The sequence below is a fragment of the Spinacia oleracea genome, chromosome 1 (genome assembly GCF_020520425.1).
Source record: "Spinacia oleracea cultivar Varoflay chromosome 1, BTI_SOV_V1, whole genome shotgun sequence".
NCBI lineage: Eukaryota > Viridiplantae > Streptophyta > Magnoliopsida > Caryophyllales > Amaranthaceae > Spinacia > Spinacia oleracea.
This window is the reverse complement of record NC_079487.1, coordinates 130,004,005-130,029,625: the sequence shown is the minus strand read 5'-3', so window position 1 is coordinate 130,029,625 and position 25,621 is coordinate 130,004,005. Positions and strand designations below refer to the sequence as shown.

The following is a 25,621-nucleotide window of genomic DNA, read 5'->3' as shown; positions in this document are numbered from 1 at the left end:
TGTAATGTAGATTAGTCATTTTGACTCTCCTTCTTTCACGTGAGACGAATAGACCATTAGTGTCAACTCACATGCATATTCATCTCAATAATAATAATAATAATAATAATAATAATAATAATAATAATAATAATAATAATGAAGTTTAAAAATAAGGTTGCAGAATTTTGTTTCCTGAATAATTTATTTTATGTGGTGAATTATAAATTTGATCTGATTGACTTGGAATTTAAAACTGGGACTTGACAACGTGCGAGTTGCAGCATTAGTTATTTAGTTTTGTAGGAAATGAGCTGTACGTCCAACGGTTTGTCCAACCTCCCATAACTATATCCCATGCTTCCTCACTTCCCTTAATTGCACTATCCTGCTTGGTTGGCAGGAAGAAAGGGGAGAATCATTTCACTTGTGAATTGTGATCACAAATTCAGCGTGCAAATTAAACATACTCCAGATCTATTATTGTAGATTGTAAATACCTACCACGGTGTATTTTCTTTAACCGAAATGGCGAAATCTTCTGAACTTATTTGAACTTATTGAATCTGATTGTAAAAGAATAAACTTGAGAGAATAAAGGTAAGTTATCTTTTTATTGAAGGTAAAAATAGAATAAATATACATTATTTATTTATTTCATTTATCAATTCACCTAATTTTAACTTATGTGAACTTATTAAAGTTTATAAAAACATATTTTATTTGTAATTTTAACTAATGCAAGATGTCTAGCTTTAGAATCTTTGACTTTTACAGACACAAGAGAGGAGCTTGAGCAAACCTTTGGCTTTGACTTTTCACCCATACAACGTAACATACCCAACAAGAAATTGTACTTGGAAGTACAACCCTTATTTTTGCTAAACTTAGTGAATAAAACTTGAAAAATGAACATCATATCGATTCCTCGGTGGTTGGTTTGAAAATATTGACAATTAATGAAATTATTAACGTGCTTTAATTCATTTATAAAAAGAAAATTCAAAAAAATAACTCGATAACGTAGTTTCTAAATGCATAAATTATTGTCTTTTGTGTAAAATTGGAAAGGTCTTAATTAACTAACCTTTTATATCTTGTTAAAAATATTATTTATAAAAAGTCATCGTCAATATTTTATTAAAAAACTACCATGTAATCCTTTCCACCATAAACTATTAGGGGTCGTTTGGTTCAGCCATTGGGAATGGGTGGAATGAGGTTGCATTTCATTCCATCCATTTTATTGTTTGGTTGGGCTTTTTTGGAATGGAATGTCATACTAAAGGGGTTCTATCTCCTTATCACACCTATGTAATTTCATACCCACCTATTTCCTAAGATTCAAAATCCATATCACCCAAGTTTCTAACCCTAAATACAAAAGAGAAAGAAGATATAGGAAGGTGCAGTCGCCCACCATTACTAGCGACTACTATCTAGCCACCGTCGATCCGGCCACAGTCACCAGTGCTCGTTGCATCTTCTCCGATGGGTAATTCATGTTGCGATCTTCTAATTTTAATGTATGCAAGTATTAATCAATTGATCTTCATCTGAAATTGTAAAATTCTGGATCGAGAATTTCTATCAGAGTATAGAGTTGTTACATTATCATGGTTATTGTTACTTTTGATATTCCCATCATAAGCAAAACACTGAATAAAGGATAATTTGATGTGAGGACAACTTGATTTGATGTTTGCACCTCCCGTCCAATCATGAAAGAAGCATAAACTCAATCTCAGTAGCAGTGGTTAAATTTATCTGTTTAATTTATATCCTTTCCAATTTTTATTCCCTATAATGATAATAAGGTTGATTAATTTTTGGATACTGGGTTGTACCGTTGGTAGTAGCAGTTAGTCCATTTTTAAGTATATATAAAAAATTATATTGTTGTGAGAAATAAAATATATATATATAGGGGAGGGATCCGGTAAGAACACCTCCTTAGGTAAGAACACTTCTTACGGTAAGAACACTTTTACACTCTCCATGTTCTAAATTTGTTCAAACATGTTCTAAATTTGTTCAACCATGTAATAAATTTGTTCAACCATGTTCTAAATTTGTACAACCATGTTCTAAATTTGTTCAACCATGTTCTAAATTTGTTTAACTATGTTCTAAATTTATTCAACTATGTTCTAAATTTTCAAGCTCATGTTCTAAATTTATTCAACCATTTTTTATTTTTGTTCAAGCATGTTTTAATTTTATTCAATCATGTTCTAAATTTTTAAGCTCATGTTCTAAATTAATTCAAGCACGTTCTAAAACTATTCAATCATGTTCTAAATTTTCAAACTCATGTACTAAATTTATTCAAGCATGTTCTAAATTTATTCAAGCATGTTCTAAATTTATTCATTGATGTTCTAAATTTGTTCAACCCTGTTCTAATTTATTCAACGATGTTCTAAATTTGTTCAACCATGTTCTAAATTTATTCAAGTATGTTCTAAATTTATTCAAGAATGTTCTAAATTTAGAACATGAGAACCTAGTCAACCCATATACATATATACATGTTCTAAAATTTCAGGCTCATGTTCTAAATTAATTCAAGCATGCTCTAAAATTATTTAACATGTTCTAAATTAATTCAAGCATGTTTTAAAATTATTAAACATGTTCTAAATTTATTCAAGCATGTTCTAAATCCATTCAAACATGTTCTAAATTTATTCAAGCGTGTTCTAAATCCATTCAAACATGTTCTAAATTTATTCAAGCATGTTCTAAATCCATTCAAACATGTTCTAAATTTATTCAAGCATGTTCTAAATTTATTCAATCTTTCAGCATGTTCTAGCTTTATTCAACCGTGTTTCAAAATTTATATAAGCATGTTCTAACTTTATTCAAGCATGTTATAAATTTATTCAAGCATGTTCAAAACTTATTCAACAGTGTTCTAAATTTATTCAAGCATATTCAAACTTTATTTAAACATGTTCTAACTTTAATCAAACATAATCTAACTTTATTCAAATATGTTCTAAATTTATTCGAGTATGTACTAACTTTATTCAACCGTATTCAAAATTTATTCAAGCATGTTTTAATTTCATCCAACAGTGTTCTAAATTTATTCAAATATGTTCTAACTTTATTTTCGACTTGATTTTGCAATTTGAGTGAGTTACTCTACATGGCATGAGAAATTAGAAGTAAATCTTTAAATTAGCATTCGAATATACATCAAAACCATGACGATCTACAAAATTCAGCAATTTCTATCATCTCTTCAATTTAATACACAATCGAGATTTTCCAAAATTCACTCAAAATAGCTGCAACTTTGAAGCAAATTCAGAATAAAACGAGATATTAATCTTGATATATGCTCAAAGACGTAAATCTTGATATACGCTCAAACGAGATCTGATTCGCCGCCACAAAAATTGAAATCGATTTAATTTTTGAATTGAGAAATCGATTTTCATTTCCGAATTGAGAAATTGATTGAAATCAATTTCGATTTCGAAAAATCTTACCGAACTGCCGATCGATTTGATTTTATAATCGATTTAAATCGATTTAGAACACCAGCAATTGGATTAACCGAGCAGCGGCTGTGATTGAATGGCTGCGAGCAGAGGCGGCGGCGACGAGAGGTGAGCAGCGAGGGCGGCGAGAAGCGAGTAGCCACGGCGGCGAGAAGCGAGCAGCCACGGCGGCGAGAAGCGAGAAGCCACCAGCAATCACGTGTTCTTATTCGCATATCTGATTATTTGCGGCCACCAGAATTTGCGATTGAGATTTGAGACTCAATCGATTGATGAATTGGAGGAGGAAGGTGTCGGCGGCGTCGCTGGATTTCTGCGAAGGAATCACCACCGCGAGCAGCAACCGGTGAGAAGTGACCGGCGACCGCCGAGCGTTGGTGGTGGCTACGACCGGAGAGAGAATTGGAGAGAGAGAGGGAGGAATAGAAGAGAGAGAAAGAGACTCTGAAAATGAAAGAAATGGCGTGAAAAAAAAATGGGGGGTATTTGTTAATAATAATTACGAAATTGCCATTATGAGAAAGTGTTCTTACGGTAAGGAAGTGTTCTCACCGTAAGAAGTGTTCTTACGGGAGCCTTCCTCTATATATATATATATATATATATATATATATAAAAGTTGAATACAAAATCCATTCCAAGAACGAACCAAACAACTTGAATGGCAGATAGAATCCAAACCAAACAGTTTCATATTGGTATGGGAAATAGAATCCATACCTCTCTGGTATGAGATTCCATATCATTCCATTCCCGTCAAGCGAACCAAACGACCCCTTAATAACTTCACTAGCTTCTTCCGCTTCAAAGACATCTTTAATCTAACCGTATTTTCCACGTTTTTACTGATTAAATATGACTTTTAATTTTCTAAATGAACTTTTTTTTATGAGTGTTTATGTTTTAAGGTGAACAGAACATGGTTAATGTTACATTCACCTTATTTAAAAAATTACGAGTATTATTTATAATTAGTAAAATTATATTACAAAGAATCAAACAAGGTCAAATACTTTTATTTCAATTTTCTTATTGACAAATATCTTTAATTCTTGATAAGAAACTTATGTAGAAGCAAATGATCTACTTTACAAGAACATATTTATTCCTCAGAAAGTATACGACATGTGTCACTGTCACCCTTGTAAGGGCTAAGAATATACCACATCCTTTTTCAGTATCACCATTAAAATAAAGGGCTTGCAACAATGCAACATGCTACATCACCCTTTTAATAACAAAAAAAATACGCTTATATGAAGATTCAAACTTGTGATCAATTATAAGTGTTACCAAATTACCTAACTATAAATTGTGTTTATTATTTCTCATGGATTTAGTTAAGATGAAAACATGAATGTTTGATTTACCACTTTTTCCACTATGCAATAATTGTACAAGATAATTTAAATTTTGTTTATGCAATGAAGTAACTCAGCAACTTAAAATTTGTGGTATCTGAATTTTGTTTTCTCTCCTCATTTGTGATATATAATAACATTTTTTTTTTCTTCCAAAAAGTTACTTTTTTGAATAAAAAAATTAGTACATGGTTATCTTACTAAAACACTACAATATATTTAATTAGCAATTTGATACATCGCTCCACCCACACACTAGTTTATAACTAAAATGTATTAGTCTATATGATAAGTTTTACTTCATAATAATTTCAGACAAGGTTAGATAAGTAGAAATCCGGTCGATAAATCACACCCTAAGTCATTGGACCAAGCTAGCTAGAACGAAACCTAAAAATCTAACTTTTCGTAAATCAAATACTTTAAGTTAGACATGAAGTTGATTTAGGCACAACAATTAAATGATTTTACCGTGATATACTGGAGTGTGCCAAAATAAATTAAATAATATGTCAAAATTACTTCATGTTTCGAACCAGTTAAAAATTAAAATAAGTTCGGAAAAAATAAATGGTAAGTTTTTTAGGAACAAAATAAATATTTGTCGATACCGAATACAATAGGTCGAAATAAGTTAATTTAAATCCAAATCAGATGAAATCAAGCCTAATCAGTAATCAAACAAGTGAAACTGTGAAAATGTAAAAGATTAGTCAGAAAATTCCATGATACCGCCATGTTCTTTTACAAAATTGCCCTTTCCCCTTCTCTCTTTATTCCTCCTCCATCTCCAGAGTCCAGCCACCCACGCCACCACCGCCAACCAGCCAGCACCACCCCTGTCGGCCCTCTCTTTTTCTCTCTCCTCCCATCCCGTTCGTTTCCCCCTTACTAAAACTCGATCAAATTCGGATTTTTGGCAATTGATCAACTTCAATTAAAATTTGACAATTGAACTTACACACACTCCACTCTACACTAGTCATATTTTCTCAATTTCGAAATCTTTGCAATTTTGTTTCTGCAATTAAATTTTCAGATTCAACGTCAATTTCTTGCCAAGTCCAGAAGAAATTCCCAATTTCAGCTCTTATCATCATCATCGAATTTCTGGGTTCCAAAATTTGTCCTAATTAATGTTGAAATTCGACTCAAATTATGCTTCTGATTGCCGTTATTGCGAATCATGTGGAAGTTCCTCTGGCGGTTAGTACCCAAATTCCCGTACTTTTAATTTGTTTTTCTTAGAAAGTTTCAAAATCTGAAATTCTAAATTCAGTTGATTTGTTCATTGATTTTTTTAATGGTTGCATTATATAATGGTATACTATTGTTGTATGGTTGTTTAATGTTTTAGATTAGGGTGTTGTTACCCTCTATGGAACAGATTATACTCGATGGTGATTGTTTTTTTTTGTTAGCGGGTGAATTGTCGATTCTTGACTGCAACCTTGGTGTCCTATTATGGCAGTAAGTTTTTTTTTTTATTGTTACCCCCTGCAAGCTGGAAATAGTTGTATTATAACTTGTTTGGAGATGTTCGATAAAATATGAAAATGTTGCATAATACTTGTTGCATCATGAGGTCTCGTGACCATGTCATGTCGTGTCGTGTCTTGCCTTGCCATTTTCCAACCCTGACTTGGTTCATGAGTCTCATGACCCATTACTAAGTCGTGCCGTTAGGATCTACGAGGCTTATGGAGAGTATTGAGAAATAACTAAATAAGTGGTTGTTAAAATCTTACGAATTAAGAAGTGATAGATAGGATAGTGTCACTATTTTCTATCAACTCGGGGGTCTTAGACTCATAGTTTTGCTTCTAGCAAATGTAATAAGGAGTAGTTAGTTCTTGATCCAAGCATTGGTAATTTGGATGTTTCATGTACTTATGAGTTATGAGTTAGTTTTGTTGCTAAAATCTTCAGGGCATTCTACATAGCATAATCTCCAGGTTTTTCGAATTCTATACAATCAAATCCGTCCATTTGCGACTAATATATGGAAATCAAAGGCTGATAATTTGATGCTCTGTCTAATATCTTGGAGTTGCTTCTTTTTAGATGGTTTTACTCAAGGACAGCCAATTAGCCAAAGTGTGCTTGAAGGTCTATGTCTAATTATAAGAGTTGGGCCTAATCAATTTTCTTGGTTCCTTGTCAGTTCTTTACTATGGCTGCCTTTACTGTCTATAGATTCCCATATAAGTTTTCTCCTCACCCCATAATGGCCCATACTTATCTCTCCGATACCTCCATGTCAAACTTTCAGATTCCTATTCAATAGCTCAAGAAGTCAAGAGTGCAGGAAATTTATGATATAGGTATAAATATAAATTTCTAATACAACCACCGGCTCTTGGATATGATCATCAGCCAAAAATGTTCCCCATCATAGTCCTGAAGCATAACTGAATTTGAGAATCATCATCATGGCTAGCCATTGACCTATTCTATGAACTTTTAGGATAATCAGGATAACATGACCAAACAAAAGATTAGAACTGGTTTTGCTGCCCGTTGGCCGTCATTCCAGTACATGGTTTGTTAGTAGATTATGGTATCATTAGTTAGGATTTAGGACTCACTACTCACTAGTCGTAAGGAGTTTGCTGAAATGATATTTTCTGCTGAAGCTCTTGAAAATGTATGAGAAGCGTTGGCTTGTAATGTCTATTAGAAGGTGACAGGGCCAGAGGTTTTGGAGGAGGCAGTACACAACATGATATGAGTGATATAGACAGGGAAGAGGGGAAAGGGAGAAAGATAAGAGGAAGGGTCAAGCAACTAAGAATTAATAATAGCAACCAAAGTAGTAGCAAAAGTTCACTCGTAATATCCTATGTTTAAATATTATCTTTGAATACTCTTCTCCTTCTCTTAATTTACTTGTGTTAGAGGAGGTGTGTATGATATTCAATCATGGGTTTTTTTTCCTTAAAGAAACTTCTTACGGGTTTGCGAAACGATTAAAAGGTAATGGGGCTTATGATAATAGGAAAGAAAGATAAGTAGTTTTGTATAGATTTGGGAGCTGATGTGGATCAGAGGTTAATGGTAGACAAAGAAAAGATGATTCTTTCAGGTTTTGATTTTTTTAAATGTGTTTAGAGTTCCATTTTCTATGTTGAGAAGTTTTTTCATTCCTGATGTCATCTAGGAGGTTTTCTATTAAGATGGTTTTTCTTTTAATTAGGATGAGGAGATATGACATTGGTGAAGGATTAAATGTGCCTAGTTATTAAGGGTTTAGAAGAAATGATTTTGAGATTTTACTAGGAGAGCTTGTCTCCTGTTTGGAGCATCAGTTTAAACACGAAGGTGAACCAAAAGCAAACATCGTATGGGAACATTTCCAAAAATGTTAGCCAATTGTGCTGCTACTATCACACTACGCTTGAAACAGGGGCCTTAAATTGCGGGAGCAACTTACTTAATTTTTAGGTTTGTTCATGATTTGGAGAAGAAATATGAGCTAAGGATTTACCTTCATGTGGGAAATACTCACAATCAACCAATCATGCAAACATATAATATGCAATGCGTCTATTGGGGCTTGGCTTGTTTTGGCCCAATGGGTACTTAACTTGTCTAAGTTCAAGCTTCGAGTCTCTAGTTACGAGGCTGGGTGTCCAAGACTCACTTCCTGTAAAGCACTCCTCATTATGGAGCTTGACTTTTGTTGAATGCGCCAACAGACATCACTTTAAGCTTGAATATTGACTAGAACTCAGAGCGCGTTTTCACTGTTCCAGTGAGAAAACGGAACTGAACAGCACAAAGGGATATTTTACTGATTTTCTAACATAAGGGCTTTAACAGAGTATAACCCCCGTATATCTTTTACAAGTGGATATTTGATTTCTCTTATGATAAAGCCTTTCTGTCGTCATATCATTTCTGAAAGCAATGTGCTACTTTCTGAATCTGTTGCACGTATCACTGTGGCTGGAAGGAGTGAAGGACTGCCACAGTAGTATTATAGCATATATGATAGTATGAAAACCACATTTCACATTTAGTAGATGAAATGAGTAGTAAGCTTGCTTCAGATGTTTAGGAATATTAAGCTGCTATAGTTCAAAATCTATTGCTTGTGTTTGAAGATGTTGTTATTCGAGTTTTATAGAGCAATTGTTTTAAAGATTCGGAGCTTACATAAATATATAGGAGGCCATGCTCCTAATTAGTATACTTTCTTTACCCTTGATACCAATAGAGTTAAAATGCTGTGAAAACAAGTTCTTAAAGTCGGAGGATAAAAAAGAGGTATCCACTATTTTGTGATAATCAAGGTTTAACACAATCCTACCTTTCTTTCTTGATACAAACACGTTTATGGTATCATCTGAATTCAACTGGATCAAAAGATTTATACCGACAACAATGGGCCAGATATGATGCAAAGATGATGAATTTTGATGAACCCAAATGTCACCTAATAGCTGAACTATTGACGTTCTCCAAATAAAACAGAAGGGGAGAGTTGTTAGCAAAAGCTATTCCTCCTTATTTAGAACTTTAGAAGTGTTATGTTTAGTTAAGGAAAAGATCTCAATTTAATGCATAAAAGCTGAGGTACAAAATCATGATTGGTAAATTAGGGTATCATGCAGAATTTCCCTACAAAATATATTGAAATAATCCAGTCCTATTCATTAGTCTTCCCAGTCGACCTTAGCTCTTCTTATCTCGGTAAAATGTCAAGGTGATTGTGATCAGCCTGCGATCCGACCAGGCTACTTAACACCCCTATTTAGAATAAGGATCTTTGTATAGTTATACTCAACGGACTAGCCTACAAAGAAAGATAGATGTGGAGGTATCTTAAGATTTCATTAACGGTAGTAGCTTACATGGTCCTAAAGGTGTTTCTGAATTTTCCATTAGGAAAGAAAGGAAATCTAGTGCTTGTTTGCTTTAAACTGGAAGTAAATTCCTAAGTGGAGTTATATTTCATGGGAAGTTACCTCCCTTGTGAAATTCCTATGAACTTTCTTAACTTGTTTGGTTGACATCAATGAAATTTTGAAATTCACATGTATTTTGATTGACCACGAGGGACATGGTAATTTATATCCCATGTTTTTTGGAAGTTCTATTTCCATGAATTTCCACTTTTCTATTTTTTACTTTTTTGTGTCAACCAAACAATTTTCGATCCACTTCCTGTATACATTAATATTCCTCCCAGCCATTAGCGATTTACTGTATAATGGGGGTAGGACCATAGGAAGGAGTATGTGTGTGTGTGTGTGTGTGTGTTTATTGTGACATTTTATTGTTTGGTTACAAAGTTCCAATTTGTACTGATAAAATAAAAAAACTGCATAATATGTTGGTTGGGAGAGTGAGGGGATGAGTTGGTTGGGAGGTGAGAGATTAAAGAAGGATTCGATGTGAGGGATATTTCCAGGTATTGAGGAAACAGAAACTTGGATTCCATGGGATGAGAACTTATTAGAGAGCTGGATGAATGGGTTTGTGTGACCAAATGCAAACCATGGAAACACAACAATGTGAAATTTCTTTGTTCTTTGTTTGAAGCTTCCATGTTCCCCAAAGCTAAGGGTTTTGGGTGGTATGACTTTATGAGAGAGGTGAAAGAGAAATGAGGAAGAAGGTATTGATGTTTCCTTCCCTAACATTTCCCTACCAAACATACGCGCACGTTCGGATTAGAGGTAAATCATTAAGGGGAAACAGGAGACAGATTAGAGGTAAATCATTAAGGGGAAACAGGAGACGAAATAAGAGAATGGATATGAGTGAAGATAGTGGTCGTAATGTAATGTATCACATATGATTTATGAGCTAGCCTGGTTGCTAAATGCTATAGCATATTCTACATAAAAACATAGATCCAAATTTTATCTAAATCTATAACGATGTGCACCATGGTCCACCTTCTAAATTGCGCTATAACAGCCATTGTTATCATTGAAAAAAAGACAGATAAATTTATAAATCTCCTCCAATAACGGACTAAAGATATGGAAGTCAAAGGTTGTTAATTTTGTTGAAGCTCTGTCTTTCATATCTTTGAGTTGATTCTTATTGATACTCTATTTGTGGACGTATACTATGCTAGCTAGTTAACCGACATTTTCTTGAAACTGTGTCTAATTACTTTGAGTTGGGGCAACTTGATTTTTTTGTTCCTTGTATTTCCTTATCATGACTGCCCATAGATTCCCAAATAAGTTTTCCCCTCACCCCAAAATAGCCGATACTTATCTCTCTAATACCTACAAACATTCAATAGCTCAATAGTGAAAGACATTATGATATAGATCTGAATTTCTAACCCAAGAACTGGCTCTTGAATATGATCATCATCCAATAATGTTTCTGTTACTGAATTTTAGAATCTAATATCATGCTTAGCCATTAACCTACTCTGTGATTCTCGAGGAGATTTGGGACAGCATGGCAAGCCAAGAGACCGGAAGGCCAGAACTGGTTTTGCTGCCCATTGGCCTTAATTCCAGTACATTATTTGTTAATAAATTATGTAGGTATGTTCTTTTGGAAAAAGAACTTTGTAGGGTTGATATTAGAAGCAATTATAAGGTCTGAACTAGTGATGATAGGAAAGAAAGAGATGATATTTAGCAAATAGTTTGGATCTAATGTGGATCATAAGCTAAGAGGAGATGATACTTTCAGAGTTTCAGGTTTTCATTTGGTTCAAGAGGGGTTGTGTTTAGCAATTTGGCGTTCCATTTTGTTTATTAGGTGGTTTTTGTCTATCCTGATGTCTTCTACAGGGTTTTTTTTAAAAAAATTTAAAATTAGGGCAATGAGGAGTTATGACATTGTTAAAGGATTTGAGGTGCAATATTTAGAAGAAACACATTTGAAATCCTATTAGGACTTTGTAGAGTGTCTCTCCTGGTTGTAGTATCAGTTTAAGCATTAAGATGCCCAAAAGATTACTTCATAATTTTATATAGCCCTGGAAACATTACCTGAAACAGTGGTCTCACACTGGGTCACTAGGAAATTTCTCTCATACTTGCCTCTTTTTAGTTCAAATTCAAGTTCCTCTCCCTCTCATCTAACTTCCTTCTTTTACGCCAATTTGCTTACTTAACAAACTCAAGTAACATCCACCAAATTTCCCTTTGTGTAGACTGTGTTCATCAACCATTTATTGAATTTGAAGAACTTCATGTTTGAGGCGTTTTGGGAAAGTTTGTTGGAAACTGGAATCATAAATCCTTGACATGTGTTTAACATGCTGAAATTATTTGATTTTAACATAGAAGCACTAAACAATATTACAAACATGGAGAAAGCCTGTGGAGTTTCATCATTGTGAAAGTACAGCCATATATAAAAGAATAAAAAGGAAGGGGGTGCCTTGAATCTTCAATAGTTCTTGTCCTTCATAACTCTCACTAAGCTTTTTGAACCAATGCCTTGAGTTCATGAGCTAAATTTGCAATATAACTAGCTTCAATCTCCTTATTCATCAAAAACTTTCTCCAATTGCTATGATTCTCCCTGATGGATCTACTTGGTTCTTTATCAGTATCCACCATGATCGTCTTTATTGCTTCGAAAATATCTTCTTTGGCAAAAGACCCATCTTCATCTCTTCGATTTACCTCCACCCCTGCTTTCAGATCCCCACTAAATAGCTTAGCGATCATAAACTGGTCAGCCTTTAGAGGTAGAAATGCTAATTGACAGTCATTCACAATACCCTCTATTACAGAGCTGAACCCTGCGTGAGTAAGAAAGCATCCTATGCTTCTGTGTGCTAAAATGTTTTGCTGTTGCACCCATCCTGTATGCAGAACGCCCCTGTCTTTGATTCTCTCTCTAAATCCTTCTGGTAATGATGCTTCTAGCTTATTGTGGGCATCGGTGCTGTTACTTGTTCCAAAATTCAAAACCAAGATAAAGGGCAGACCAGTGAGCTCCAACCCAAGTGTAAGCTCCTGAATCTGAGCATCATTCAAGTATGTCTCGCTTCCGAAGCTGCAGTATATGACTGACTTTTCAGGAAATTTACCTAACCACATCTCCCATTTTTCATCCAGTTCACCAGAGGGTGGTAGAGGAACACTTGGGCCAGCTAAAAGCAGTGGTTTATTTATTTGGGTCTTGAAGTAATCTATGAATGGACCTTCTATTTCATTGCAGGTCCTGTAAAGTATAGCATCACAGCTGTTTGTGAATGCCAATATCTTTTCGAAATGGCACGGTCCGCCATCGAAACTCTTGAAAAGGAATAGGTAATCTTGAGCTTCGAAGGTTTTCACTGAGGCGGTTGAGGTTTTGGGATAGCCTTGAGGAGGGTTCTTCAAGTCCTCAAATGTCGGTGGTTTATTTGGATCAGTCATTCTTGAAGGGACAGTGAGATATGAATTGATAACAGCTGGGAATGTATTGAAATGAACAGCTTTGATGCCTAGTTCAGAAGCTACTGAGGGAAGCCAGTGATATGCAAAATCAAAGAGGATAACTTGTGGCTGGAGTTGAGGTAATAGAGCTTTGACTTGGGGCTGCATTTGATCAAGTGCTAGTGTGAGAAGCTGAGCAGTTTGAGGTGTTACTTCAGAGCTGCTGTCAAAGTTGGGAGAGAGTCCTTCAGTTGGGGGAATAGTGAGGGGGATGAGCTGGTTGGGAGGTGAGAGATTAAGGGAGGATTTGATACGATCAATGTTTCCTGGTATTGAGAAGAAAGAGATTTGGATGCCATGGGAGGAAAGCTTGTTAGAGAGCTGGATGAATGGGTTTATATGACCATATGCAAACCAAGGAAACATAGCAATATGTAGCTTGCTTTGCTCTTTGTTTGAGGCGGCCATGTTTCTCAAAGTTATGTGTTTTGAGTGGTATGACTTTATGACAGAGGTGAAAGAGAAATGAGGAAGAAGGTTGATGTTGGTCTTTCCCTAGGATTTACTCCTACCTTATTTATATCCAAAAAAAACGTGCACCGTCCGGATTAGAGGCAAATCATTAAGGTTAAATAGCCAAATAGGAGATGGATTAGAAGTAAATTATTTTATGGGAAGCAGGAGACAAAATAAGAGAATGGATATGAGTGAAGATAGTGGTCATTATGTAATGTATCACATTTGAGCTTATATATGCGTAATTGGCTACTAATTGCCATAAATAAATAAACTAGGGCCAGTCAATCAACTAATATAATTATTTATTTATGTGTTGCAGTCACACACTCACACTGTCCCACTACTTAAATTGGACAGTGACCTTAGGGAACAGAGAGGTTGGTTTTGTAACATGCGGCTAAAAAAGAAGGGAAGCTGAAATTGGCTTTGTCACCCCTAATGTCCTTATCGTTCTCTATTTATTTATCCTTGTGTTCAACGCTGTTATTGGATTTCACTTCTTCTTTCAGTTAGGTAAGAATAATGGGAAAAATAATTTGGGGATATAGAAATTAGAAGACCCAAAAAATGAGCTAAAATATAACACAAAGGATGGAAAGAAGAAGGTGATTTCTACAGGCTAATTTCAGTCAAAACCGATCCAGGTCCAGTGGCCATTTGTTGTTAAGTTATGTAGTACACTGTACATACTAATATTAAGAGCAGATAGTATAAAATATTGAAATATTGAAATATCCATTGAGGCAAATCAAATACTTCATCATTTTGTGTTATACTCCGTAACATTTGTTTTTGTATATAATAAAATATAGTCAAAGTGGGGTATCAGGTATGTAAAGAGTGCAAAAGTAAAAGTGGAACAATTAATAAAAAAATGAAAATAAAAGAAGTACCAATCTAACTGTTTCTCGTTATGTGTTGTTAGGTTTAGGGTCTGGTTGGATTTACACTAGTTTTTGACTATGTGTAACAACAATCATATTAATATTTCGTACGGAGTATATATCAACTAGTAGCAACAAGAATAAAAACTCGATGTTATCTTTTTGAAGAACCCATAATCCAATATGAACGACTCGAAGAGTATATTTGTCATGCTCTCCCTTCTCTTATTCTTTTCTTGTTTTCTGGAATTGATTCTTACCGATTTACTAAATTGAATTAGATTGATCAAAACAGATGTTTACTGGTTAAAAACCGATTTTAGCGAACAAAATTGATTTTTGCAATTTGCTTGTTTTTTTTCTTTGTCATACACATACTGATTTTTACGGATCAAAACTTGAAGCTCTCTACCTAATTGATGTGACTTGGGGCTTTATCACTGGCCCCTTGTGAGTTCCAGTCCCCCCCCCCCCCCCCTCCTTAGGTCAGAGGGTATCATGAATATACTACGGGTAAGTGTAATATCCCCAAACACAGGGCACACACACAACAGAAACATTTATGATACTTCATAGATCTGAATATCTAATTCAAGATCTGGTTCTTAAATATGGTCATCAGCCAAAAACAATTCCTACCAAAGTTTTGAAACAAAAGTGATTTTAGGACTCAACGTCTCAACATCATGGTTAGCCCCATTTCCCGTTTTGGTCCGTCGACAAAATATTGCCCCATACTAAAAATGATACTAAAAATGGTAAATCGTGAAGGGGAAACAGGACACAGATTAGAGGTAAATCATTAAGAGGAAACAGGAGACGAAATAAGAGAATGGATATGACTTATGAGTGAAGATAGTGGTCGTAATGTAATGTATCACATATGATTTATTAGCTAGCCTGGTTGCTAAATGCTATAGCATATTCTACATAAAAACATAGATCCAAATTTTATCTAAATCTATAACGACTTTAAGACTATAACAGCCATTGTTATCGTGGAAAAAAAGACAGATAAATTATAAATTCTCTCCAATTATGGACTAAAGCTATGAAAGTCAAAGGTTGTTAATTTTGTTGAAGCCCTGTCTTTCATATCTTTGAGTTGAATCTTATTGATACTCTATTCATGGTCGTAAACTGTGCTAGCTAGTTAACCGATATTTTCTTGAAACTGTGTCTAATTACTTTGAGTTGGGGCCACTGGATCTTCTTTGTTCCTTGTTATTTCCTTGTCACGACTGCCCATAGATTCCCAAATAAGTTTTCCCCTCACCCCAAGATGTCCGATGCTTATCTCTCTAATAACTCCATGCCAAACTTTCAGATTCTCATCCAGTTGTTAAATAGTACAAGACGTTATGATATAGATCTGAATATCTAATCCAAGAACTGGCTCTTGAATATGATCATCAGCCAAAAATGTTTCTGTTACTGAATTTCAGAATCAATATCATGCTTAGCCATTACCCTCCTACTCTGATTCTTGAGGAGATTGGTGACAGCACAGAAAGCCTGGAGATCGGAACTGGGTTTTCTTCCCAGTGGCCTTACTCCAGTACATGATTTGTTACTCCGTAATAGCTTATGGTGTTCTTGGTTAGGAATGTCTCACAAGAAGTTTGCTAACATGAGCTCTTCTGCTGAAGCTCTTAAGGATAAATGGAAAGCGTTGTCTGAAGGTCGTGTAGAAGGTGACACAGTATTTTAGGGGAGACAGGGTCACACGCTGACATGGGTGATATAGAGGAAAGAGGCAAAAGGGAATATGAAAAGAGGAAGGCATAAGCTAGTAAGAATAATAGCAAGCTAAATAATAACAATTTTTTTCTCTCCGTCATCTTATGTAATGTGTGTTGGGTCTTCAATTACGGATGTTTGTTCTTTTTTTCTTTTTTTTAATAAAAAGTGTAGGCATTGATATTTAGAAGTCCGTATAAGGTTTGAGCTAGTGATGATAGGAAAGAAAGATGATATTTTAGTACGTAGTTGGGATCTAATGTGGACCAGAAACTAAGAAGGAGATGATGCTTTCAGGTTTTGATTTGGTTCAAAAGGGCTTGTGTGTTTGGAAATTTGGCGTTCCATGTTCTTTATTGAGAAGTTTTGTCAATCCTGATGTCTCCTACAAGGGTTTGTCTTGAGATGGGGGTTTTTTATTTTTTATTTAGGGCAGTGAGAAGTTATGTCATTATTAAAGGATTTAATATGCAATTTTTAGAAGAAAGAGATTTGAGATCCTATTAGGACTTTGTAGAGTGTCTCTCCTGGTTGTAGTATCAGTTTAAGCATTAAGATTACCAAAAGATTACTTCATGTGGTCTGGAAACATTACCTGTAACAGTGGTCTCACACTAGGTCAATAAAAAAGTTTTTTACTTACCTCCTTTTAGTTCAAATTCAAGTTCCTTTCGGTTTCATCTAAATTCCTTCTAACGCCAATTTTCTTGCATAACTAACTCAAGTAACATCCACCAAATTTCCCTTTGTTTAGACCGTCTTTTTCAACCATTGAATATGATGAACTTCATATTTGAGGTGTTTTAGGAAAGTTTGTTTGCAAACTGGAATCATAAAGCCTTGACAAGTGTTCAAACACGCTGAGATTATTTGCGTTTAATATAGAAGCTGAAGATTCTACACTAAACATTATTACAAACATGGAGAAAGCCTATACTATGGCGTTTCATTATTGTAAAAGTACAACCATATATAAACGAAAAGAAAAGAAAGGGGGTGCCTTGAATCTTCAATAGTTCTTGTCGTTCATAACTCTCACTAAGCTTTTTGAACCAAAGCCTTGAGTTCGTCAGCTAAATTTGCAACATATCTAGCTTCAGTCTCCTTATTCATGAAAAACTTTCTCCAATTGCTATGATTTTCTCTGATGGATCTACCTGGTTCTTTATCAGTATCCACTGTGATCGTCTTTATTGCTTCCAAAATATCTTCTTTGGCAAAATATCCATCTTCATCTCTTCGCTGTACCTCCACCCCTGCTTTCAGATCCCCACTAAATAGTTTAGCGATCATAAACTGGTCAGCTTTTAGAGGTAGAAATGCTAATTGACAGTCGTTCACAATACCCTCTATTACAGAGCTAAACCCTGCGTGAGTAAGAAAGCATCCTATGCTTCTATGTGCTAAAATGTTCTGCTGTTGCACCCATCCTGTATGCAGAACTCCCCTGTCCTTGATTCTCTCTCTAAATCCTTCTGGTAATGATGCTTCTAGCTTATTGTGGGCATCAATGCTGCTACTTGTTCCGAAATTCAAGACCAATATAAAGGGCAGACCAGTGAGCTCCAACCCGAGTGCAACCTCCTGAATCTGTGCATTATTCAAGGATGTCTCGCTTCCGAAGCTGCAGTATATGACTGACTTTTCAGGAAATTTACCTAACCACATCCCCCATTTTTCGTCCAGTTCACTAGAGGGTGGTAGAGGAACACCTGGGCCAGCTAAAAGCACTGGTTTATTTATTTGGGTTTTGAAGTAATCTATGAATGGACCTTCTATTTCATTGCAGGTTCTATAAATTATAGCATCACAGCTGTTTGTGAAGGCCAATATCTTTATGAAATGGCACGGTCCGACATGGAAGCTCTTGAAAAGGTATTGGTAGCCTCTAGCTTCGAAGGTTTTCACTGAGGCGGTTGATGTTTTGGGGTAGCCTTGAGGAGGGCTCTTCAAGTCCTCAAGTGTGGGTGGTTTATTTGGATCAATCATTCTTGAAGGGATAGTGAGATATGAATGGATAGCAGCTGGGAATGTATTGAAATGAACAGCTTTGATGCCTAGTTCAGAAGCTACTGAAGGAAGCCAGTGATATGCAAAATCAAAGAGGATAACTTGTGGCTGGAATTGAGGTAATAGAGCTTTGACTTGGGGCTGCATTTGATCAAGTGCTAGTTGGAGGAGCTCAGCAGTTTGAGGTGTTATGTCGGAGCTGCTGTCAAAGTTAGGAGGGAGTCCTTCAGTTGGAGGAATAGTGAGAGGGACGAGCTGGTTGGGAGGCGAGAGATTAAGGGAGGATTTGATACGGTCAATGTTTCCTGGTATTGAGAAGAAAGAGATTTGGATGTCATGGGTGGAAAGCTTGTTAGAAAGCTGGATGAATGGGTTTATATGACCATATGCAAACCAAGGAAACATAGCAATATGAAGCTTGTTTTGCCGTTTGTTTGAGACTTCCATCTTTACTGAAGCTAAGTGTTTTGTTTGCTATGAGAGACGAGAAACAAAAATTGATGCTTCCCTCCCTCTAATATGTCCCCTTTATATAAATTAAAAAATACCCCCGTGTTTTGGTTAGATGTAATACATTAAAGGGGTAGTACGTAGTAACTAACTAAGAGAATGGGTATGGACGTAGATGAAGTTGTGATGGCGTAAAAAGAAAGGGAGGATACTACCCACTCTTTTGGAGGTAATAGTAGTCATCTACCACCTTCCAACCCGTAAGTAGTTACCCTCAATCCGAGTAAGCCCAAGGTAGATTAGAGAATCACTTTCAGAGTTCTAGGTTGGTATGTGTATAATAAAATCATATTCTTGAGTTCAGAGTTGTTGAGTAGTAGGTCGTTTTGTCTTATACTCTTATTGGCGGTTGGAATATCAGTGTCTAAAGTTAAAAAAATTCTTTCCAAAAGTGGGATCTTTTTTAACAAACTGTCATGAGATTCTGGAAAGGTTACGTCATGTAAATTATTTCATTAAATGATTTGTTATACGGAGTATGCCTGAAATGCCTGTGAATCAGAAATACTGTTTTCTATTTGCCAAACATGCGCCACTTAGGACCATCTTCCTACGAGGTGCTCGCTTTGATTATCGTACAGCAAGAGCTAGTACCAGCTAAAATGTACCTCGTATATAACGAAACAATTGAAACATTTTTAACCTATTTGCAGGTCTTTCAAGTCAAATTTAGCTCTCTTCAGCTCAAGAGATTCGAGAATTGAGCTCACCCAGCTTGCTTGCCAAGCTACCAACTGGTTAGGGTTCGGGATCCTTACGTTCAAATACCCTGCACACCAGCCAACGAAAGGTGATGTTCTTTTTATGGTGCTTTTGAATCATTACTTAACAAGGAAGACCCTCATACTAATATTCTATGCTGATCTTTGCATCTAAATGATCTAGTCGTCCTCCCAACCTATAAATACTTCGGTGAATACGTCCTTTTCATTACCTATATGATGTGGTAGCTACAATTGTACTTCGTATTAGGTACGTGTTTCGGACTTTGTTCATGTGACTGGGGCCCACAATTCGTACTCCAATGTTTAAGGCTTTACACTATGTTTAGACTTATCTTTGTTAGTCTAATAATACGATGAGCTACAAATTTTTCTAATGGAGTTTCGTTTAGTTGGTGAAATGATAAGTGAGCCTGTTTGAAGTGTTATATTAACAGCTGTTAGATTTTGGAATCAAAGTGGGGCAACTACATGTGTTTGAAAATCCTGATGTGTTATTTGATCTTCAACGAACATTAAGGAGGTGATTAGGTGATACGCATACGCTTAATCAACATGACGGAGTACTTCATAATTTCGTATAAGCTAGTTGGTCATCCACAACTTTCGGGAGCCTTGATCAATGATCACCAACCTTTTTCACGCCAAGACAACAAGTTCATCAACCAAATTTTCTATGTATCTAGTTTCTATCTCCTTATCTAAGAAAAACATTCTCCAATTGCTGTGATTCTTTCTGATGAATCTACCTGGTTCTTTATCAGTATCCACCATGACTGTCTGTATAGCTTTCAGAATATCGTTTTTTCCAAAATACCCATCTTCATCTCTCCTGTTTACCTCCACACCCAGCTTCAGATCCCCACTGAAAAACTTAGAGTTGATAAATTGGTCACCCTTTTGTGGAACAAATGCTAGTTGACAATCATTCACAATACCCTCTATTACAGAGCTAAAACCTGCATGATTTAAGTAACATCCTACACTTCTGTGTGCTAGAATGTGCTGCTGTTGCACCCACCCTGTGTGCACTACTCCTCTGTCTCTAATTCTCTCTTGAAACCCTTCTGGTAGCGTCGCTTCTAACTTAGCATGGGCGTCGACGCTACTGGTTCCAAAATTCAGAACCAGGAAGAAGGGCAGACCAGTGAGCTCTAACCCTAGTGTAAGCTCCTGAATCTGCGTGTTATCCAAGTACGTCTCACTTCCGAAATTGCAGAATATGACTGATTTTTCAGGGAAGTTACCTAAACAGTGTTCCCATTTTTCTTCTAGTTCACCAGAGGGTGGTGGAGGAACAGAAGGCCCAGCCAAAATCAGTGGTTTTCCTATCTGTGTCTTTAAGTAATCTATGTATGGACCTTCTATTTCAGTGCAGGTCTTGTAGATTGTAGCATCACAAGCTGTTATGAAGCTCATTACCCTTTCGAAAACGGGGGGTCCACCGTGGAAGCTCTTGAAAATGTACTGGAAGTTTCGAGCTTGGAAGGTTTTTACTGATGTGATTGAGGTTTTGGGGTAGCCTTGAGGAGGGTTCTTTAAGTCCTCAACTGTGAGTTGTTTAGTTGGATCAAGCATTCTCGCAGGAATAGTTAGATATGAATTCGAAACAGCTGAAAATACACTGAAATAAACAGCTTTGATGCCTAATTCAGAAGCTATTGGGGGAAGCCAGTAGTGTGCAAAATCAAAGCAGATGATTTGGGGTTTGAGTTGAGATAAGAGGGTTTTGATTTGGGGTTGCATTTGGTCAAGTGCTACTTTGAGGAGCTCAGAAGTTTCTGTTGTTATGTCAGAGCTGCTGTCAAAGTTGGGGGGTAGTCCTTCAACTGGAGGTATAGTAAGGGAGATGAGTTGGTTTGGAGGAGTGAGATTAAGGGAGCATTTAATGCGATCGATGTTTCCGGGTATGGAGAAGAAAGAGATTTGGATGCCATGTGAGTAGAGCTTGTTAGAGAGTTGGATGAATGGGTATATATGACCATATGCAAACCATGGAAACATAATAATATGAAGTTTGCTTCCCATCCTTCTCAAAGCTGTGTGTTTTGGTTGTTCACTAACACAAATCTTTCTTAATACAAGCAAATAATAATGAAAAAATATGTTAATTAACTTAGTACTCTTATTCTCTTAATACCATGTCTAGATTATGATACGGTTTATCTTAGTACGGGTGTGAGTCTTGTGAACTTCCATATATAGTATGAATTAAGACATTCTCTTTTTACAAGCCATTACTTAAAATGCCCGTAAAAATGACTAAACGTAGGCGTGTCGGTATGTGTATGAGCTCGCGAGAGAAAATATTCACGATCTTGTTATTGAAGAGTAGGTGAAATTAGGTGGAACTGTTTGGTTTTATTTGGTTCATGTTTTCCTTGTGAGTTGATTGAATTGTGCGTTAAATACTTGAATGATTATGATGCCTGTGACTCTAGTCCTGAATCCTGATTCATGAATCAGGTGTTGCCTTGTCTCAATCACTCCTTTTTATACTTCTCATTAAATTAATACTTTTTCTAACGAGTATTAAATTGCAACAAGTAGAGTTTCACTTTTATTTTATTTTATTAACGTACGTATAAAATATGTATGGAGACAAATCTAACCACGTGATTGTGGTATTCCTTGTGTTAAAATTTAAAAACATAATAGATGTTCAAAAGAAAGTATGTGAATAGCTTTAACGTCCTAATGTAACTAGCGATTGATATACATATGGAGTAATTACGTATACAAGAGAATGGAAGCAAGCAGACATGTCTAAGATGTTGGTGTATTAGGTCATAGACTCATAGGTCTCTATTTTTATCCTTTGTTTCCGTTCTTGCATTACTTTTTTGCTTTTGATTATTAAAACTTTATTATTTTGATTACAATAACCATTTGTAGTTCTTTATATCAAAGAAAACCGCGTTACATAACAATATCAAATTAAAAATATTCTACGTAATTTCTTCATCACAGTTGAATGTTGATAATGGAAGTTATTCTCGTTGGTTTAATGCTGATAACCATCTTTTACACTTTACAGAGCATCATACAACTCTGAAGGCAAACGGGTTGCAAGGATGGCATACAATGGGATTGCCTTGGGCATAGCTAGCCCTAAGCCTTCTGTCATATCAACTGAGCCACCATTGTCGGTCCATATATCAAATCCTTGTACCAAACGAGCCAACGTCAGGTGAACCACTTGCAACCCAAAGTTCATCCCTGGGCAAGCCCTTCTTCCTAGGGAAAACGGGATGTACTCATAACTCTGACCTCTAAAATCAATACTCCCATGCTCATTTAGGAACCTTTCGGGCCGAAACTCGTCTGGCCCGTGCCACACCCTTGGATCCCGGTGCACCTTCCAGATGTCAACGATTATGCGGGTTCCTTTTGAGATGAAGTGGCCATCTATGTGGCAATCTTCCATCGCCTCACGTGGACCTGCCAAAGGGCTCGGTGGGTACATACGAAGTGTTTCCTTGACAATGGCTTGGAGGTATGGTAGGTTAGCGATGTCTGATTCCTCTACCCATCTCTGTTTCCCAACTTGGTGATCCAGTTCTTCTTGGGCTGCTTTTAGGGCCTTGGGGTGGTTCAATAGTAGTGAGATGGCCCAACTTAGTGTGATGGAGGTGCTTTCCGACCCCGTTAATAATAGTATCTGCATATAAAATTATATATTATTTGAGAAAAAAAAAATGTTGAAAAAATCATGAAATTTTCAAGGGACCAGAAATTCAGAATATGCTTGCATAAAAAAGTCATGCACTCAATCCAGAAATTTTCTTAAGATTGATTTCAGCTAAGTTAGGGTGTGTTTTATTCATCTGGTTTTACTAATCTGTATTTATATGAACTTAAGTGAACCTATCAATTGAAGCGGACATAACAGGGCATTAGTTGATGAAGAGCTATTCGTCTACATCATTGATGTTTGTGCTTTCTACTCTCCACCCACCCAAAGAAATAGTTATGTTCAATACTATAATAAATCAAAAAGTTATCCTTCTAATCAAATAATTACAGTTTGTCACTATATAGTTATATTTTATAATGATGACATCAGTAGTCTTATGCATAAGGCGTTCTCATCTGTGAAAATACCATACTTATTATGATGAAATAGATTAGAAAATACCAGTGATGTTGCTTTGATGACAGTGTCCCTAGTGTAGCCAGACATTACACTGCCTTCTGCAAGGTTTGACAGCAAAACATCCATGAAGTCAGTATCTTCACAACCACATTGATGTTCTTTCCTTGTTTGGATATGCTCATCGAGCCAATGTCCAATAATCATGTCTATTTCCTTGTGAATATCCTTCATAGACCTGATATACCCCATTACATCCATCCATTCAATAGACGGTATGAAATCCGAGGGCACGGCCACCCCAGCAACATATGTAGCTTTGCCTATTAACTTCTTAAACTGCGAAGCAAAGGTGCCATTTTCTTCGTATGATTGAGGAGAAAACGTCTTTCCAACTATCATACGGATAACAATATTAAAACTTGTGTACTCAAACCACTTACATAGTGAAATTTTCCCACTTTGGAACTTATTGTTGTTGTCTGAAAGTTTTCTGCATTCCTTAAACAGATGTTTGATGCAGGAGTTCACCTCTGAAGCTCGAACATGCTTCATTTTCTCGAGCCTCTTTGTTGATAAAAGCTCAACAGTTGATATCTTTCTGATATCGCGCCAGTATTTTCCATATGGAGAGATGGCAAATGATGCGTAGTTGTAAGCAAAGTACTTGCTTACAGCCATAGCAGGACGTGTTGCAGTGACAGCATCGTTGTTCAGGAAACAATCTTTCACTGTTTCCCAGGAACTCAGGACTACTACACGCTGTTGGCCAAGGCGGAGGGAGAAGATTGGGCCGCATTCATCAGCCATTGCTCCGAGTGTTCGGGCTATGGTTTTTTTGCCACTTAGAAGATGTAAGTGACCTATGAAGGGCAATGCCCCTGGTGGTTGAGGAAGTTTCTTACTCATTTTGTGCTTGTTAATACTTTTTATTGATTTCCGGGTACTATGGTATGTTGGAATCAGAGTTACAGCTAGAATAACTAGCAGAATCAACTGCCAATATGGAGTGAAAATTTCCATATTTTTTCACTCTTGCTAGAGTTGGTGTAAGGTGGTGTCTTTGAGGTTTGGAAGACAAAGGAAAATGCAGGTTTTATGGTTGAATTTATAGGAGTTTCTACGCCAGAAAACTGATGTGATTTCCTGGTTATCATGTGAAAAACCTCTGAATTAATTTCCTTCCTGTCTTTTCAGAAATTACAATATTACATTTTGATGGGCCATTATGTCTTGAAATTTTGTGGTTATTTACAACAATGATGCTATTAGTCTTATGTCACTCTAAGGTGTTGTTAGGTTGCAAGAAATTAGAGGGGGAAGTGTGACTTTTGCAATGTTCAGTTGACATGAAACATATGACGTAGGGGAAGTACGTGGAACTTCCTGAGAATTTTGAAATTTACTGTGGGACATGGAAGTGGCATATCCACATCCCCTTGGTAAGTTACAGTTCCCATGTCATTTTCTCGTAAATATGAATTCCTTAGTGCAATTAAAAAATAGCATGTCGTTTCCTAGAAAGTTCACGAAGAAAGTAATTTTTCATTTCCCATAAAAACAAATGAACTTCCTATGATCATAATTTGAGCTTGTGCTGGTATTTACACATTACAACCTAATTTTTTTTTAAATTGATGATCAATTTCAAACTAGGTTTGATCATTAAACTTTGAATATGAGCTTGTAGTAGTATCTAATACGGAGTGTATAATTAACTACATCATTGTCTGAGCTTGTACAGAAAGTCATTGGTAACTATTTGATTACCAGGAATCTAGGTGTATTATGAACTACAAATCATGACCTTATCCTCGTGCCCATCTTTAGTTCATGGAGTATTTAGTTTCCTAGTTATAAACTCAAGGTCTCAAGTTGCTACCTAGAAGATGTCAATGAGTGTAAGTTGAGAGATCTTTCGTTGTTTCTATTAT

At 36.1% G+C, this 25,621-nt stretch overlaps 3 protein-coding genes and 2 long non-coding RNA genes across 5 annotated transcripts; 2 read left to right on the top strand and 3 right to left on the bottom strand.

Annotated features, from left to right (window-relative positions):
• The first annotated feature begins 1,127 nt into the window (after nt 1-1,127).
• On the top strand, nt 1,128-1,668 carry LOC130466220 (uncharacterized). The gene is made up of 2 exons (XR_008926230.1): nt 1,128-1,269; nt 1,345-1,668. It is a non-coding gene; the product is annotated as an uncharacterized lncRNA (long non-coding RNA).
• A 3,858-nt stretch (nt 1,669-5,526) lies between these two features.
• LOC130460777 (uncharacterized) lies at nt 5,527-24,794 on the top strand. Its single transcript, XR_008920897.1, has 3 exons — nt 5,527-6,061; nt 19,526-19,662; nt 22,632-24,794. It is a non-coding gene; the product is annotated as an uncharacterized lncRNA (long non-coding RNA).
• On the bottom strand, nt 12,053-14,152 carry LOC110803262 (anthocyanidin-3-O-glucoside rhamnosyltransferase-like). The gene has a single exon (XM_022008760.2). The coding sequence runs from the start codon at nt 13,675-13,677 to the stop codon at nt 12,259-12,261; it is 1,419 nt and encodes a 472-aa protein (XP_021864452.1). The 5' UTR covers nt 13,678-14,152; the 3' UTR covers nt 12,053-12,258.
• LOC110803271 (anthocyanidin-3-O-glucoside rhamnosyltransferase-like) lies at nt 17,201-19,089 on the bottom strand. Its single transcript, XM_022008771.2, has one exon. It carries the CDS (start codon nt 18,807-18,809, stop codon nt 17,391-17,393), a length of 1,419 nt encoding a protein of 472 aa, XP_021864463.1. The 5' UTR covers nt 18,810-19,089; the 3' UTR covers nt 17,201-17,390.
• LOC110803278 (anthocyanidin-3-O-glucoside rhamnosyltransferase-like) lies at nt 19,963-21,771 on the bottom strand. The gene has a single exon (XM_022008783.2). The coding sequence runs from the start codon at nt 21,620-21,622 to the stop codon at nt 20,234-20,236; it is 1,389 nt and encodes a 462-aa protein (XP_021864475.2). The 5' UTR covers nt 21,623-21,771; the 3' UTR covers nt 19,963-20,233.
• Nucleotides 24,795-25,621: the final 827 nt, after the last annotated feature.

Bases quoted from the DNA above. Each gene is read 5' to 3' on its own strand.
- LOC110803262 (XM_022008760.2), bottom strand. From the start codon at position 13,677: ATGGCCGCCTCAAACAAAGAGCAAAGCAAGCTACATATTGCTATGTTT.
- LOC110803271 (XM_022008771.2), bottom strand. From the start codon at position 18,809: ATGGAAGTCTCAAACAAACGGCAAAACAAGCTTCATATTGCTATGTTT.
- LOC110803278 (XM_022008783.2), bottom strand. From the start codon at position 21,622: ATGGGAAGCAAACTTCATATTATTATGTTTCCATGGTTTGCATATGGT.